Below are 19931 nucleotides of genomic sequence, written 5' to 3' on the forward strand. Positions count from 1 at the left end.
GGTACAGAATCCTTGAAATGTGAAATTTAGTAGAGTAAAGCCTATGTTCAAACAGGATAAATAAAAGCTCAGTTGTTTAGGCTAAAAAAGTCCTGAAACTTAACTGTGATTGGTGAATATGGCAACCAGAGAGTATTTATGAGAAATGAATCTGCATGTCAGTTTTAGAATAGGTAGAAGATTTAAGGACGAGGTAAAGAAATCTTATAATATGGGTAGGCTTTAGTCAAGTCATTCTAATCATTGTTGTCATTGGTATATTGCCTACTGAAGTCTACTTAAATAAGAACTGTTCAACAAACAAGTGAAGCTGACAAAATTGAATAGCCAGCCATTCTGCTAAAAAGAAAGAGATAGAAAGAAGTCTGCATGGAATATGCAAATTATTGGACAGTGGTTTCATCTGCAAAGAAACAAATAGAAAGAATCTGGAGAAGTTAGCAGAAAGTGAAATGGAACATGCAAGTTATTGGACAGTGGTTTCATCTGCAAAGAAACAAATAGAAAGAATCTGGAGAAGTTAGCAGAAAGTGAAATGGAACATGCAAGTTATTGGACAGTGGTTTCATCTGCAAAGAAACAAATAGAAAGAATCTGGAGAAGTTAGCAGAAAGTGAAATGGAACATGCAAGTTATTGGACAGTGGTTTCATCTGCAAAGAAACAAATAGAAAGAATCTGGAGAAGTTAGCAGAAAGTGAAATGGAACATGCAAATTATTGGACAGTGGTTTCATCTGCAAAGAAACAAATAGAAAGATACTGGAGAAGTTAGCAGAAAGTGAAATGGAACATGCAAGTTATTGGACAGTGGTTTCATCTGCAAAGAAACAAATAGAAAGAATCTGGAGAAGTTAGCAGAAAGTGAAATGGACCATGCAAATTATTGGACAGTGGGTTCATCTGGTGCAAAGAAATAGAAAGAAAGAATCTGGAGAAGTTAGCAGAAAGTGAAATGGAACATGCAAATTATTGGACAGTGGGTTAATCTGCAAAGAAACAGATAGAAAGAATCTGGAGAAGTTAGTAGAAAGTGAAATGGAACATGCACATTATTGGACAGTGGGTTCATCTGCAAAGAAACAGATAGAAAGAATCTGGAGAAGTTAGCAGAAAAGTGAAATGGAACATGCAAATTATTGGACAGTGGGTTCATCTGCATAGAAACAGATAGAAAGAATCTGGAAAGAATCTGGAAAGAATCTGGAGAAGTTAGCACGAAGTGAAATGGAACATGGAAGTTATTGGACAGTGGGTTCATCTGCTAAGAAACAGATAGAAAGAATCTGGAGAAGTTAGCAGAAAGTGAAATGGAACATGCAAGTTATTGGACAGTGGGTTCATCTGCTAAGAAACTGACAGAAAGAATATGGAGAATATAGCAGAAAGTGAAATGGAAGAACATGCAAGTTATTGGGCAGTGGGTTCATCTGCAAAGAAACAGAAAGAAAGAATCTGGAGAAGTTAGCAGAAAGTGAAATGGAACATGCAAGTTATTGGACAGTGGGTTCATCTGAAAAGAATCTGGAAAAGCCTGCATTACTAAAAAAAAGAAGTTTAGTAGCACAATGGCACATAGACAGGTATAGATATTTTTTCTTACTGGTACCATTCTACATTGAGAAAATTGCAATTTCTAGCAGTTAGCAATATAACCCCTGTTCTTGTGTGTTTTTAACCATATAAACAAAATATTATTTAGCCAGATTACAACTGACAGCCTATTCAAATGAATTTCCATCTACTTATGAATGAATGCAAACATTTATAATAAAACTATTTTATTGCGCCCTCTGGGGATTTAGTAGAGCATACCAAGCAATCCCCCCGAGTAAAGTGAATCAACATTTACTTTTTAGATAAATGTTACAAATGAATTTCAACATAGAAAATGCACATACTATTACCGAATATTATTTCTTATGTTCAATAACAATTTATAATAGGCAATTTAGAATGCTGCCGTTGTGTGAATGACTCAGACACAAATAATGTCTATCCGTTATTCCTAGCGGAATGTCATTTTCTTTCTTGGTAATAGCATGTCAATTTCCCTATCAAAAGAATGACTCAACATATTATAGTTTGGATAATTCCTAGGGAACTGCACAAATTTATAATACTTGGTATGCAGTTTTCATAATATAATATATTACAATAAAATTGTACAAAAGATATTGTTTGTAATTGCGTGTGTGTCCAGTCAACCGGTTTGGAAGGATAACACAACTCAATGATAATGATATTTTGACTAATGTACAATGATTATATTACAGAATTAGGTTAGGTTTGACAGTATCGGTTCAAACACTTAATAAATAAATAGAAATAAAAAGCTAAAATATACTACTGTAATTTTTTATGATGGGTATCAATAGGGTATCAGACCAACAATGTCAAGATTATATAAATACGAATATAATATTCTTGAAGATTACTATTATTACATATTGTTTGTCCAAGATTAGATAGACAATGACATCAATGATGTTTTGATGTTTTACAGTAAATGAAAATGATGTTTTATTCATGATCAGTAATAAGGAAAAAAAGATACCACAATTTCATTGTTCTTATTGATCATGACGCCAATTTATTGGATTTGAGAAAATATTATTTTTATCAAAGTTAAATGGTTAACTATAGTTCTATTAAATGGTTAACTATAGTTCTATAATGAAAACTTTCCTAAATGAATCTGTTTATTTGTAGGAAAAATGTATCTATCATTTTAAAATTTTAAAACTAACCAGGCTAGCAGATAAAGTCATTCATTTGTTTGCATTTATTACCTGTTGCAGCACATTTCTCTTGTGAGTTAGATTTCGGCAACGACATTCGCTGTTCATCCATACGGTTGCCTTGGAAACGACTCAACAAGTCAAAGAAGCTGTCATCAAAATCTGGAGATGAGTATTTCTAAAAAAAACAAACCCAAAATAATTTAAATATTCAATTAAATTGATAATTGACAACAACAATTCTCCAGCAGGCAAGGTTTTATTTCATTAAATGTTGGCTGGTAAATGGCATGTATAGATAGTAAATTAACACGTAAATAGATTACCAAGGCAAAATTTTGCTATGGGAGAATGCATCATGGGAAGTCTTGCACAAGTCCTTATGGGATAAGATTGTTCTTGTACATTTTACTCGTATGCTATAAATAGAACAACCTGCAGGTACCAAGAATCATGTTCAATTGTACAGTACTACTAGCCAGTGTAGTACTGATTCTATGTAGTTAGTAAATAATTATACCTAGGCCACACTAGGGAATTAAATTTACTAACACAACATAAAACATGATGTTTATAGTTATAATTCTTTACTCTTTTTTCAATCAAAGGGCATCTCTCGAATGACAAGATTAACGCATAAATTTCGTCTTCTTGAAATTGATTAATAGACCGTAAAAATACACAAAAAACAATTAGCTAGCAGTTTGTGTCTTGTAAACAAGTATTGAATTGTAAATTTAATTAAATATTTACAAAGTTTTTCTAGCTCAAAGTTTCATATTATAAGGGTATATGTCGCTATATTTAGCATTTAACATCAATATCATGAATTATTCATAAAAGACAGTGTACGCTTTACTAAGCAAAATGATGTGAGATTTTAATGGCAAGAATGTAACTCAATCATAATTCTATTAGTAGATAGAAGATGTTAAACAATAAATGAATAAAAATATTTTTTCTTTAATAAATAATCTAAATAGAAATGAAAGCTATTACTAAACCTAACCTCAAAATAATCGGAAACAAAAATAATGTTTAGGCAGCTTTAAACGCATTTCCAAACACCCACACCGATACTGCATTCTAACATGCGCACACACCAAATTTTCGAACTTGTAACTTTCAAACGTAACATTTATGACAGTCACGTAGTAGACAAGAACAGTTGTTAGCAAACAATTGAACGAATTAAAGGGTAGCTTCAAATTTAAAATTGTTATTGCTTTTTAAAATAAAATATTATAAACCTATAATAATATAATAACCCCTTAAATGTTCAAACAGGTGAAGCACAACAGGTGTCATGGAATAAGCCCTTTTAAACAAATTTGGTGCTATACCGGACTTCTTATAAGACAGAAAATTCACCAAAATTGACTTAAATTTTTTGAAAATTTCTGAAGGAAAAAAGAATAAAAAGGTATAAATTTTAATACCATTTTGTTACAATTTGGTGGACATATTTGTATTAACATATCCTAACTTGTAACATTATAAAACAGTGCACTATAGCACAAATTTTTTTTAAAGGGCTTATTTAAAGATGGCTATTAAAAAATAATTGAAGTTATCATCAATGTTGTTGAATACAGTAGTTTATAATAAAGAATATAAATGTTAAACCCGGAGCTATCCTTTAAGATTATGCTAGGTAAAACTGGGGGGAGGGGGTCAGTTACCCTACATTTTCAATTGTGTATGGCCTAAAATAATACTAGGATTTCCAACTTTAATTCAATCTACTTTCCAACATCAATATGAAGACGCATTTCAGGATCATTTAAAGATCATTCCACCCACTCAGCTTTTTTAATGCAGGTGTGGTAATACAAATGAATATTAATTGAAAAAATAAAATATTAAAGTCAACAAATAGAATTCAGGAATTAGCCTTTTTCCTTTCCATATTGATATTTCTACTGCAAGATCAGAGGGTGGAAGATGACACAATCACCAATGGCAACCATGCACATATTGATTCAAATTTTGCCAATCAATTTCTCTCTTTACGTCAACCTATAGTTTTTATATTATTCTTAACTAAAACATAATTATTCAAATGAATGTTAAGTTGAATGAGTTTTGAAGGGACTAGCCTATTTACAATATATTTTCTTACCAGTTTCAAACTTTTTCAACTGTAACTTATTATCATACCTAAGTGGTTTAGATTGCATTTTAAGTGAATGTAAATCAGCATAGCTTTAATTGGTGAAAAAACTACACAGAGATGAAATGAATACATCTATTGTTATCAAAACATCTCAAGGGAGGTTAATATACCACGCATTTTATAATCAAATAAAACAAATCCAATGTGCTACTTGAAAATCAATTTTAATTAAAGGTTATTTTATTGCCAAGAAATTAGAATAGATCAATTAAACTATTATACAGTTTTTCACTTATTTGCTTTATGAATTGTTAAAATCAATAGTTTTTCCATAAAACTATTTTTATATAAAACATCATCATCATCCTCATTACATTCTCTTATCACAAATTCATAATCAAATTCCTCATGATCATTATCTTTCTATTAAGTTATCATTAATTTTTATACAAATAATTAATGTTTAATAGTGCGATGGTACAAATAATTTCATGAGGTGAAAGATGAAAGGTTATACAGTATTACCATCAGAGATGTTCACTGTTGGCCTTCATTTTTTTTTCCCTACGCGAGAAGATTTTTTTCATACACGAACAAATTGAAATAAAGTACTATTTATTACACGATAGTTTAATAGTACAGTATATTGAACAACATGTGACCCACAATCGTCCAATCAAATGACAGGAATTTATTAAGGTGTTATATAATATCATTTAATTTAGTCATCAATAAAGATGCTTTAACATTTTAAATCCCTGTAGAGCTTAAAAACAGTGTCAACATTATAATTGCCAAACTAATTGCTGTTACTATTAACAGATTTAAATCATTAAGTCCCTGAAGCTTACACATTTTTTTTGTTGCTTTTACAGATAATCATCGTATAAATCCCAGGATACATTGCTGCATATTTTCCTGTTTACCGGACTCAATCAACCTGCGGATTATTTTACAAATGAAAGGTGTAATCTTTGCGTACAATTTGTTTTAATCTATTCTGTTTTATTAACAAATTAACTACGGAACACTCCGTGAGCGTTGTGTTGAGATAACGTGGCATTTTATGTTGCAATTAGTCAGATACCTGGTAAGCTATGTCGAAGGTCACGCCATCAAATCAATGTGTTTAATTTATGTTTGATTATTACTGTATGGCTGATCAAACAGTATTGATGATTGCAAGTCACTAAGAAACATTAGTATAGAGCTTAATTAACCAATTAAATTCTAATTTATTTAATACTAGTATACCATGAAGAACATTTATTATTATTCACAATACAGTATTTGAACAGGGTGGTAAAAAGGTGTTATTATACAGTACTGTGCTGGTAATTGGATCTTTTTGGAGCGTGGTTATGGTGCTAAAAACATATTTTAAAAAATAGTGTACTTTGAAAGCAGGACTCGCAGAATCAGGATATTGTTGCTTTGAGGACAATCAGTGTCCGAGATGTGCTTGCCCTCTAAATTTCTTGGTTGCCGAATTCTTTTTTGAATTTTACTTGGTTGCCCATCAGGATCGACCGCTTTGACTTTTAGTTGCCCTTCATAAATTCTGCAAGCCCAGTATAGTACAAATGTTATGAGTGCAATGTACTATAGAATATTTTAATTTATTGAAAGATAAACATGTCTATTTAATGAGGCGGAACCAAATTAAATAAATAGACCAGTCCATCTTTCAACAAATGAAAATATATACATTCTGAATACAAACAATTTATTATTTGTCGATCGGAATATGGTGGTCGGAATTTGGTCGGGGAGTAGACTTTTTATAGATAGCACACACTACACTATCATCAGATTCGCAAAAACATGAACGTGCAAAGTATAACCACCTAATTGTGACGACGGATCAAATTACTAATGCATGGTACATATTTATCAACCAATAAAATGAAAAGGGTAGGTGTGTTATAAAAAAAAATGCACACAGATTCCTTTCCATTGTGAAAAGAAATCAGATGCAAACAGTTTGCTGGATGCAAGACTGTTTATTATTAAGATTGTCAATGTCGAGATTTCAATTGGAATATCCATTAATTTCTCACAGATGTATACAACACTACATCTAATTACGATCTGGTTTTTTGAATTTCATTTTTCACCCGTAATTCACATTAAATCTTACTATACCCAATTGAAGTTTTCCCCAGAGTAATGCAATAAAGAGAGTTTGGCCAATTTGCATCATGCGGCATGTTGACACAAACAGAACCAGCCAACCGCTATTTGCTATCAATAGCGGTGTACATCGTCAGAACAATTTTACTGATTATTCGGTTTGTTAGAATATTTTTATCATCCTTTTTTCGTGTTTAAAAAGAATTTATACAAAGAAACATAACATAACATCTTGATGTTTGTCACGTATAGAATAGTATTATAAAAGCAATGCTGTCTACAAAAATCTGGTACTGTGTGAGTAAAGATTTGAACTTAGATGATTACACTGAAGAAGGAGAGCGGACATTATACAAGTGTTTAAAATTATCAAGGGCTTGGATGATATTGAAGCCGAAACCTTTTTTGACTTTAGAGAGGACAGTAGAACAAGGGGCCATCAATTCAAATTAAGAAAGCCAAGAGCCCGACTGAAAATCAGAAGCCACTTCTTTTCATGTAGAATCGTCAACACATGGAACAATCTATACCACACTACAGTACAAGCAGAAAACATAAATGCATTCAAGAATCAACTAAACAAAGACAGAGCAATGGGAGATAAATTTTGCTACCAATTCTAGATTAATACAGAAGAAATGGAGGGCGTTTAAAAGGCATTTTGCCTTAATCAAGAGCCCGAAGATTCAAGTAAGATTCAAGTAAGATTGATAAAGAGGCATGGTTATGACCATTATACCCTTTTATACCAAAACTCTGCAGTGATCTCTGGAGACAATCTGGAGTTTGTGATCATTCAAAACATTGAGAAACACTGGAGAGACCACATTCGCACCAAACTAGGAACACCGAGTTTTTCTTTTGGTGCAAAACGTTGGTAACACACATTTGAGTACATTAAATGTGCATGTTCTGTGTGGGAACCCTTATTGTTTTTCGTTTACAAAGCTTGGTTAGGTGTTTTGAGTTGCGTTTTTAATGTGAATGTCTTGGAAAACAGGCAATAATCGTGGCGCTTAATTTATATACCCTAACTAAAATTGGCCTCAGCCTATAATGACTGCCACATAAAAATAAATGATATACTTACCCTAGGCGGTTTAAGGTTGACAGTCACTTGACCTGGGTCTGTCGAGCCGTTAGCGCTGATACTGTTATTAGACCCAGAATGCACTATCTTTTCCTTGCTACTCCTCTTCTTCAAAAATGCGCCTTTTGGCTTTTTGTTTACCTTTTCCTGGCTAGGTTTTTCTGCTGAATTCTGCTAACATAAAATAAATATTTATAGTTTTAAAGCACAATTTAGTTTAGATCGCCCTAAAATGATGAGTGGCTCTATTTACAATTCAAACTTTAGGCTAAAAACACCTTTAAAATTTAAGAACCACAACAACAGATGATAATTGAAGATTGAAAGTACGCCCTTTTATGCACCTTATTTTTACTCATATTGAAAAGTCTATCACCCAGTGTACAAAATAAAATTAGTATTTTATCATGTTTTTTTTGGTAGCCAATCTGACTGAAGTCGCCTTATATAACTTTTGAAACCAATTTTTAGCCACAGTTTTACTACTACTGGGACACCAGGGGAAAACTGCAGCAAACCCCAATTAAGGGCTCCAACTGTATAGTAAAATATGCATTTGAGATTTTAAAATGTTTTTGAATATTGTTTTTTATTTAGCGAGTTACTGTAAATTTGTCGACAGATATGATTCAAGATGTTTAAAATACTTTTACATTTTTCGTCATCAGTGATAATGCCTTCTAATGCTAGGCTATCCATCATTTCAGAGCGAATACCTTCAGCTTAACTATAAAATATCTACTTGCAATATTGTTTCTTGAACTACGTTCTCATTGTAAAAAAAACATTAATAAAGGAATGAGTAAACAATATGTCAGTCAGCAGCAATAATTTCAGTTGTTTATGGAATGTAGTATCTGTTTTGCCTATTCCCCTTTTTTTGTATGTGGTTATTGTATGGCTCACTCACTCATTCCATGATTCTGGTGGTAGAACAAGTCTTCTCAGATAAGGACTATAAACCGTAGGTCCAGTGTACACATAGCTCATGTGCACTTCAAAGAACCTAGTACATCTTTCGAGACGAGTAGGGGGTTACCCAAGTTTATTAGTACATCACAGCCACTGATCATAACTAGGCCCTCTGGGAGACCAGATCGCCCAGTTTAAATAAATAAAACATTTTAATTCAATTGCTATACAGCCTTACAACTTTGAAACACTGGTTGTGGGGCCCCACTGCTGACTATTATTACAGCAGCCCCTACATTGAGTATCCTCAGACGTATTGGTATGCCTCTGCTCTGGTTAAAGTGAGAAGCCTTTGAGAGAAACCCTTGATCAATGACAGGACCAACTAAGGTGCTTTAAACAGTCTAGCTCAGCTTAGTTTCATCAGATGAATGCAAGCCTAATTTGACATTGTCGTTGTACAATGTATTGTTATTATAATTTTGTCGAATAAATAATTATTTTATATCCCTTAGGAACTTTAAGAACTGGCAAAAACTAACTATTATTTTTAAATAAAAATAGATTGGGTATGGTATGGCTTCTCAAACACAACAAGCTATGTTTGGAAGGTAATAACACCTTTGGATGACCAAACACAAACTTTCTTTGAAAGGAAAATCTACCTATGTTAATGTAAAGGAGATTGGGCTTTTTTTGGTGTTTCTCAGCAAGAAAATAACTTTCTTTGAAATACAATTTTAAAAGTGAATTCTCTTGATGAATAGAAATGAGTTTTTCAAGAGTTTCAAGCCTAAAAATGAAACTTTACACACACTAAGCAAATCATCTTTAGTACAGTAGCTTATTACAAACTATATTTCATCGGGGAAATTTACAGACAACTGACATCGATGTCACACATTCTGAAAGAAAATCTCTTGATGTACAAGATTTTTACATTATGGTATTTCAAATTGATAATAAATTACAAGATTTTGACTTTATTTAACGATGGATGAGAAACAATCTAGTAGATAGTATAAACAGTAAGACAGATACTAGTAAATTAATGTTGCTCAATTTGATTTCTACATAGCTGGGGCGAAAGATGAGGAAATAACGTTGGCTGTGTTAGTGCGAGAGGGCCTTTAGGGTGAATTAGAAATAGTCATGGTGATTGGCTCTGGAAATTACCTTATACTACGAAGTGGTTCATATTAGAATTCTATATGCAAATTATTCATCGTCTTTAGTAGTGCTACTGTAACTTGAGCTCAAATTGTTAATACAAAATAATGAATGTTGGACGGGGAGAATATTTTTAGGGTCAGTTTTTCTCCATGGCACCGAATAAACTGTTTATTGCAAAATATTTAGAATATTATTTTTATGTCAACTTCATTTCTACTGAATTTGTGCTCCTAAGTAATCATTTAAATCAGTACGGATATATTGTTAGCATTTAATACCAAAAATGCAATGAGTCCTGGCGGTCAATTCAAACATTACTACAGTGTACAGTAGTTGACTCAAGACCAGCGGCTGCGAATCAAATAACCATTATTAAGATTATCAAATCCAAAATAATGTATTAAATAAATTATGTGATACAGTAATTAAATAACTGTGACGACAGTAATGTTCTATAAGAAATTTAAATCTCAATACCAATCTTGAACTTTGTCTTTGTCTTTAACAGGTGTATAGTATATTTGAAAACAATATAATTACAAAACTATATTTTATAAAACTTTCTAAAACAGAATTTAAAAATAATAATGAAAGTTTCAATATTCTAAAAAGAAATTGATTTTTACAACATACTCATGTATATGGTTGTCGTATAGGCTAAATTCTGACATTTAAATACCAACTTGTTATTTTAATATGAATAATTGATTACATATAAGCACAACAGATGTGAGATTTCCAAACACTTAAATGTGTAATGTAAATGCTGTTATTCAATTGAAAGTTTTAATACCAATTTCTACGACATACTGAAATGTTAATTGTCAAGTCAATTTGCACATTTAACTAGACGATAGATATTAATAGATGGAATTCAAATGCTAGTTAATGTAAATGCCGTTACCTAAACCTCTACAAGAGGAATAGTAAGTTGTTGGTTGATGAATAATACATTCCATAAATAAAATGTTTAAAAAAAAGTGTATCACCGAAAAGGTATGTAAGGTCACATTTTACTTTGTACTGTAGCAGACAGTAATTATCAAACAGGTTTATTATATTTAAAATCAATAATGATTTACAATATAATTAGTGACAACATTATATTGGTATGGTGACAATACTGATGAAGATGAAAATCAGTGATAATATTATATCAATGGTGACAATATTATATCAATGGTATTAACAATACTGATGAAGATGAAATCAGTGATAATATTATATCAATGGTGACAATATTATATCAATGGTATTAACAATACTGATGAAGATGAAATCAGTGATAATATTATACTGTATCAATGGTGACAATATTATATCAATGGTGACAATATTATATCAATGTTGACAATATTATATCAATGGTGACAATATTATATCAATGGTGACAATATTATATCAATGGTGACAATACTGATGAAGATGAAAATTTCTAAATTTCTAAAATGAGAATCATTGATAATAATACTGATAATACTGATGAAGATGACAATCAGTGACAATCATTCTAAAGATAATAAATACTGATGGAAATGTCACAGTATCCTGATCTAAATCATGTGTGTATTGTCAACAATGACAATAATAAAAAAGATAAAATAGATGATGGTTATTGTATTCCTGACTTTGGAAAATTAGCCGTTACTGCAGGATTATATTTTAATTATCGTATGCATTAAATATCTTTGTGTGATGATAATAACGCACAAATCAATCTATACTTTGATCGTTTCCTTTTTGCCAAAATCAATATTTAGTTAATCTTGAGAAATTAATTCAAATTCTCTTTATATTGCTCACCTTGCTATTAGCATTCTACCAGGAAATCAAACTCCAAGTGCCTTACCATTTTTAATAACTAATAAAAAATAGACATCAGGTCTTGTGTATATTTTTAATAGAGCAACTTTTTCACACAAAAACAATTAAAAAAAGTTATTGATAGCAACTAAACAGGCCTTTAGCAATTAGTATTGCTTAAGAGAAAACATATTTAAATATTAATTTTTGTATTTTAATTTTGATTGAATTAAAAACAGGTCTTTAATTGGGAGTATTCTAATAAAGGAATGGGTATTATATAAAATTTCTTTTTGAACAACCAAAAATAGTATAAGCGAACTTACAGTATAGGTTTCGAAACATACTGTAAGTTCGCTTATAATAAAGGAATGGTCTTTAATTGGGAGTAAATTTAATATAGATTGGGAGGTACATTAATTTAGATTGGGAGTACATTTAATCTAGATTGGGAGTACATTTAATCTAGATTGGGAGTACATTTAATCTAGATTGGGAGTACATTTAATCTAGATTGGGAGTACATTTAATCTAGATTGGGAGTACATTCATTTTAGATTGAGAGTACATTTAGTTTAGATTGGGAGTACATTTAGTTTAGATTGGGAGTACATTTAGTTTAGATTGAGAGTACATTTAATTTAGAGTGACAAAAGTCTTTAATTGGGAGTACATTAAAGTTCGAGTGAATTATAAAACATTCTCTTTAAATGGGAAGAGTATTTAATTTATGAACATTTGTATTTGAATATTGTACGATAAAAAACATTATTAAAGAAGCAAAATTCAAGACAGTTTAAGCGAGTGTTTTTATCTGGTTTTATCTAGTTAGTAAAAGCATGTCAGCTATCTCAACTGACATGGGTTATACTAACATCCTATAGTATGCTAGTATAACACAAACATTGAGTTTTGATGCAAAGAATTTCTCCATGCATAATTTAGTAAGAGTAGTTTGACATGCTATTTAATAAATGCAATATATTTTATATGCATTATCTATCAACTTGATTTACTCGTTTAAAACAAGAACATTATTCGTTTGTCAATTTTCAACGAGCATTCAACAATTTTTTAAACTTTTGATTTGTAATTTTTAAAATCTTCATTGAATTATTAAGAAATACAAATGAAATGAATTGTTTATAAAAAATGTATATTTGCTGTTTGCAATGAAGGATTTTAATTAATTTACTCAATTAATTTTAATCAACCTCTTCTATGTAAACACATTGTATTTGATTTGTTTTGTTATACCTACTATACCTGTAGTAAAGATATTTTCAAAAGTAGTTTAAAACCTTTTCGATTCTATGGTACCCCATATAGCCCTCCAACTGTCCACCTGAATTAACATCCTTAACACCATTTTTGCCACTATATTGGATCTAAGATGCCATAAACCTGCCCAATACAATTGCCATTATTTTGGTACAGTATTTCATTTGTAATTTGTATGGATGTCTGCAGTAGGAAAAGTTGTATAATGAAATGCTGTACAAATTCTCTCTTCATATTAAATATGAGTATTTGATTATAATATAAAAGAAAAAAATAATGTGTTTTAGATCTTGTTTCTGTATAAACTACAATTTATGATACTGTACTGTATTTAACAAATCTGTAACTAAATGTCTTTAAATGTAATATATTAAATTTAATTTACAATTTTAATTGGATTATTTATTGACTAACAATTTGATAGCAATTCGATATGGTATACATTTCATTATAATATTATGTGTATGTATTATGCGTCAGTAACTATCAATACTAATGTGCATGGTGTAGTATGATAAGCAATCCATGGTGCGACAGGCATACATATAATGGCAGGTACTGTGCCAATATCAAGTACTACAAAACAGCTGTAATTGCTAAAGAAATTTTGACAAATTACGGACATGCAGAAATGTAGACAGGGACCACAAAAAAAAATTTACATGATGCGACCAAAAATTAATTGAAACTCCAGCAAAACTCAACAATTATAAAATATCTTGGTATCATTATTTAAAAAAACATATAGAAATTAAACAACAAATAGAATATTATGACTGTTGCAGCCAAAAGAGCTGAACTGCAGAAATATTTGGACAGAAACTACAAGAATCTCATCAAAAGAATAAAAAGGACGAACGGCAGACACACCATGAAACACCCTTTCAAGTAAAAAAAGTATTTGGTGCATGCTCAGAAACGATGATGTATCTTCCTAGCAAAGGGTAAATTAAATAATAATGTTAATATTTCTTCTCATTAATATAGATAACATTTACTTATACTGCATAATATCATACAAAACATTAATTATTCACAATATGTAATAAGCTCCAGATTTTGATTACTATTTAAAACAACAAGTTTTGTCAATTTCACTCGAGCAAATTTGGTTTTATTAGTAAAGTGAATTATTTTATTTCATTTTTCATTTTAAAAGGCAATGAATTCAATTTTTCATGGTAATGTTGAAGGTTATTGGTTTTAATTTACCTATTTCTGTTCCACGATATCAATTGCATAATCCTACTTTATTTTCAATATCAAGAGCAAGGGTAAAAAAACGGTTTTTCAATCATCTTCCAAAATTATATTATTTCTGTGTAAAATTGATGGTTCTGTTCTTTTTCATTCGCTTGCTTGTCAACAGGTTTTGTTTATGTCACTAATATCTAAATTTTGTCTTTTTGTTATTTGTAGATTTTTAGCTGTATATTACTGTATGTCTTTCAGCCCTGTTAATGGTTCAATTATCTAATCGTATTATTTAAATATTTTAATTGATAACGTAGCTTTTTTTTTCTCAATTTTATATAAATCAAAAAGTTAAAATTAAAATAAAAAGTGTATAGCATGGTATAAATATTGATCTCGAGTACACCAGCAGTGTATCAGTCAATGACAGCCATGCCTTTTCACAATAAGATGGCTAAAATACAAGAACACTAAAAGTAATGCTTATGTATGGTTACTGTAAAATGATGGAATCTTTTAAATTATGTAAAAAAAAAATTAAAAGGTTTGCTGTTTGTTTTGAAAATATTAAAAACATAAATTATATGTTTAATTTCAAGATTCAAGAAATTTTATTGGTCCACTTAAAATGGAAATTTGATTTGCTTGGCATAATTAAGACAATGAAACGACAAAGTAAATACATCAAATTGCAAAAATTACTATTGTTGAGAAATAATCCAAATATGTACTACGATTACTAATAAAACATTACAGTACAAATAGCATATACTATATCAACAAGAAAATACATGAGAATGTAATTAAATTCACTAACACACCATCACTTACCTGCTTTACTAAATATATTTGGCTTAATTACAAATAAAATTCAAATAAGGAGATAAATCCAAAAATAAAATTCCACAGCAAACATCAAAAGATTCTCCAATGATTTAGATGATAAATTTAGCATACAGCAACCAGAGAACAAAAATGTATCAAGAATAGATTGCTAGACATCCACAAGGAGCAATGAGTAAACCAAACATACGTACAACCATGAGGCTACTACGCAGCTCAGTGGCGGCAAGGCAATCAACAGAAGTATCAAAATACAACTTACACACACAACAACCAAATAGAAATATCTGCAATTGCTTGGTTCATTATAGCCTAGTCTGCTAGAACCATTGAGCATGTAGAATTAGCAGGCACGCTAATTGTATATATCTCTAGCTGGCGTGCTCAACTAAACTTACAAAATACTTAGCAGTAGAGCTTCTGATTTATGGATCTGATGTTGGTTTTATACGACTATAACATCATCCTTAAAGGGGACATGTGTCAATTAAGACAAACACACAAATATTACAAACACACTGTTCAATTAGAAATTTAGATTAAGTTTTAAAAAAAAACTCACCCAAATCAATAATTACCAATTGATTTGTCACAGGTGTTAAATTAAAGCATAGGTTTGACCTCAATTATTAGCATATTGTTAAAATGAATACATTGCTATTATATGACTGAGTATAGGATGAGGGGAGAGAAGTTAAAAATATGGCAAATACTCAATTTACATTAATAGTTAAAGAGAAGGTTATAATATTAGAAGTATTATTGAGTATAGTTCCAGGGGGACTAAGTTGCTAAATGTTTCCAAAAATTAGGGGGTGTGGTTTAACTGATTTTAATAACAATGAACTTAATAAAGTCTTGTGAATTTAGCATAAATTTAGGGGTGTGATCTGTACACAAACAATTTAAAAGTGCAGTAAAACATTGGATTGTGTTCCTAGAAGGCTATCATAATTATGATAATGACCTTCCTATTGTTATAACACATTTCAAATCATATAGCTAATTAAAGTTCACTGTCTGTAGAGTGCTTAGTACTTAATAGACAAATATTATTCTTATAAATATGAACGAGAGATTTAACCAAATCATTAACCTAAATAAGATCGTTTTATTGCTAATATATTATTCATTTTAATACTATTTATCTTATATTTTCAGTGATTGCATACATAACTTTACTTGACCTTTTGTTGATTTTTAATGTCATTTTTTTCAAAAAAAATTACTGAATGAGTTGGAAGTTGAATAACCGATTGGTTAAAGCACGCTCTGTGAAACATATTGGAAAGATGCGATAAGCACATGTAACAAATTCTAAAGGCAAATTACTGAAAAAATGAAAACACTAAAGAATGTGGTATATTACTTTACTTGCATCTATTTATTGAATATTATTATTTGTTACGATATGGACTTTGTTCTGAAATAAAAGTGAATTGAATGGGCAACAGTGGTTGTTTCTCAATGGAGATGAAAATAAAATAAGCAGAAAAATTCTAAATCAAAAACTGAAGTAAAAAAATAATGTAAAAAGATCAGAAAGAAAGTGATAAGCTTTCTGAAAACAGTCGCTTTGGCAGGGCTATATTATTATACTCTTCATATTAGGGTACTGTACATTCTTATTAAGATTTTTGTATATTATTTAGTATAATTTTTACTTTTACGTTGAACCAACAAAAACGTTAATTACAGTTTACCTTTTAATGATGTTTCAACATCATCAGTCTAAAGCCTGGGTTGGCGCTTTTCAGCGAACAACGCCACAATAGTCTGGATAGAATCAACGACTTTATTTAGATTATTTGTACATTAAGCATGAGGTTGCTGGTCTAGTTAGCAGTAAGCAAAGCTTCAAATAGTCCAAAACAGGTTTCACTACTCACTAAAGTATACAGTATATTTACAGTACATGTTAGGTTGGGTAAATATTGAACCATAAGTAGGCCATTAATAATATGAAGGGTCATTAATAAACTTAATTATATGTACTATAGCAAACCAACAGAACATCAAGATATGATTTAAAGCTTTGTCTACACTATCAAACTAGTTTGACTAAAAAAGTGTGATGTTCCCAAATATGGCAGTGATATGCTTAAATATGGTAGTGATATGACATTATCGTGTCCATATATGGCCATACCACATTGTTTTGTAAAGTTTGATGGCGTAGACAGAGCTTAAGAACAATAAACATGTTTCCAAAGAACGAACTAGATACTAATATTCGCACTGAGACACAGAATAAGAAACTATCACAGATCTGGGGATGGCCTACTTCCTACGTCACATGATCAGTTTACAGTCATGTGACATGAATATCGCCAGCATATCAATTTCACTTTTTAGTCAAGATAATTATGGAATACTTAAAATATCTGCAATTATCTAAGAAATATTTGCACATAATATTACTTTTTGAATTTAATTAAACTCCAATTTGAAATTTAAGCTATAAATAAAGTTACACAGTACAACAACACACTCTAGATAAATTAAAACTCCTCCTTATGTGATACACCTCTCCTGTTCAGAGAGACACCTCCCCTGTTCAGAGAGACACCTCCCCTGTTCAGAGAGACACCTCCCCTGTTCAGAGAGACACCTCCCTGTTCAGAGAGACACGTCCCCTATTCAGAGAGACACCTCCCCTGTTCAGAGGGACACTCATATGAAGGGCAAATTTTACCATTAAAAAAGGATACAAATATGTTTAAAAGGCACATTTACACTAGGAAGATATTGTTTTGTACCAAAAAAAACCCCATCAAAACTATCCTCAATAAAATCTCTTTTTTTTTCAATAAACATGTGTATTGCACAATATAATGGTAGATTTTTACGTAGTAAATGTTTGACGTCCAATATAAGAATTATTCATTTATCAAATTAAACATAGTATCCTTTTAGACTAGCTTCATACCATAACAATTGCGTGCTCAAATTAGTGTTTACCAACTGAATGACTGACTGACATAGTGAGCTGTAGAGTTGCACGCGACTAAAAACTGTTGACTGCATGTGCTAATGAGGTGTAGATTGGTATTATTATAGACATTTTATGTACCATATACTGTATAACAAAAAAACAAGCACATTTATCAATCAAATTAAATAATGTTAGCCTTCCATCTGTAGCTTTAAAATATAAAATGTTTAACATATGCTAATGAGGTCAACGGTTCAAATCTCGCACTGAACATTATTGATTAAATTTAAAGGAAACATTTAATTGGGCATGGCAAGTTTATAGCAAGTAAGTAATTTAATATCATCAATGAAAACAAAATGAATTTCATTAATATCATGAATCCATCATTTTGACACATTGTTATAAAAATTATTGAAATTATATGAAAAATTGACAACTGAACACTCAATGTACAATTTCCTCCTCAAGAAAAAATATTTCACAACTTTTACGTCGGTTGAAATTTGGCTTGGATGTCAAAATAAGCTTTTAGGATTGGTATAAGAAAAGATGAGTTTAACATCTAGCAGGGTCAAAGTTCATAACTATCATCTTCAGTTACTTTAGGGTATTTCATGGTCTTTGTTTCTTTTTTTTTGTGTAAATCTTTTACGTTTATTAAGGCACTAAATTATTATAGACAACCATAATTATTATTATTAATATTTGTTGCTATTCGTAGTTTAATTGAATATTGCATACTAGCAAAACAATAACATATAAATTAATAAGAAAAAACTGAATTGTAAAATTGTTTTCCATTTATAAACAAAATATTACATCGATATATTGTTAAATCTATTTGTGAAATGAAATAGTTTATCTTCTCTAAGAATATTTTATTATTGCATCTGTGTTGTGTATTGTATAAAAAATAAAAATATATAAAAAGTAATATATGATGAAAGTAGACATGTAGAAAGTGAATACATGTCATGAATGCATTTTATCACTGTTCTCTATCACAATAGATAATTTAAATGACCTGGGAATTGAGCGTGGTTGTACATTGATACGTCGCTATAGTATTTCAAGTTATCATTTTAGTTTCACCAAAAAGAAAAAACATTATTCTTCAATTCTAATTATAATAACCAATTAGTTAATTATACTATTGCAATGAAACTCATGCAAGGAGAAGAATTAAAAAACGATTGAAATTCTTCATATAAATTTCACAGACATAGAGAAATTTCAAACTTTAATAGCATATAAATGGTAAAGAATAAAAAATCTGCGAGAATAAGAAAAAAAAAATCTTTATTGTACAGGTATCCCACCATTTAACCACTAGGGCTTTCATAGTATCATTCTAATCTGATGACCACCATTCACATTTATTCTGAATTAATTATTTATAAAGAAATATATTACGTATTATTTGTGGAAATTAAATAAAAACAAACAAAGATTATCAGCGTTATACATGGTTCTCAGTAATACTCAAGCTAAAAACAGTGAACAGGCAAAAAAAAAAAATTGATACACAAAATATAAATTTGACAGGCATAGACAAACTATAATTCACCCAGTGATTTTCTGGAAATTGATTATTAATTTATAACTGATGAAGATGAGAATTTGTTTTAAATATTTGTACAAATTATGTATGTGTACACCTGTTTGCAGGATTAACACACCTGTATAAATGTAGTTAACATGCACAGTGT

The 19931-nt window shown here is 30.3% G+C and overlaps 1 protein-coding gene across 2 annotated transcripts in view; it reads right to left on the minus strand.

Moving 5' to 3' along the window:
- Window positions 1-19931, minus strand: part of LOC140047419 (G-protein-signaling modulator 2-like) — a 72050-nt gene that overhangs the window by 3965 nt on the left and 48154 nt on the right. The window contains exons 12-13 of one of the 2 annotated variants that reach the window (XM_072092441.1): window positions 8079-8249; window positions 2791-2917 (exon numbers count right to left, since the gene is read on the minus strand). In XM_072092441.1, the coding sequence (XP_071948542.1) occupies window positions 2791-2917; window positions 8079-8249 (298 nt within the window). Of the gene's footprint in view, window positions 1-2790; window positions 2918-8078; window positions 8253-19931 lie in introns of both variants that reach the window. The other variant, XM_072092440.1, reaches the window with a different exon arrangement.

The sequence above is a fragment of the Antedon mediterranea genome, chromosome 4, assembly GCF_964355755.1.
Source record: "Antedon mediterranea chromosome 4, ecAntMedi1.1, whole genome shotgun sequence".
NCBI lineage: Eukaryota > Metazoa > Echinodermata > Crinoidea > Comatulida > Antedonidae > Antedon > Antedon mediterranea.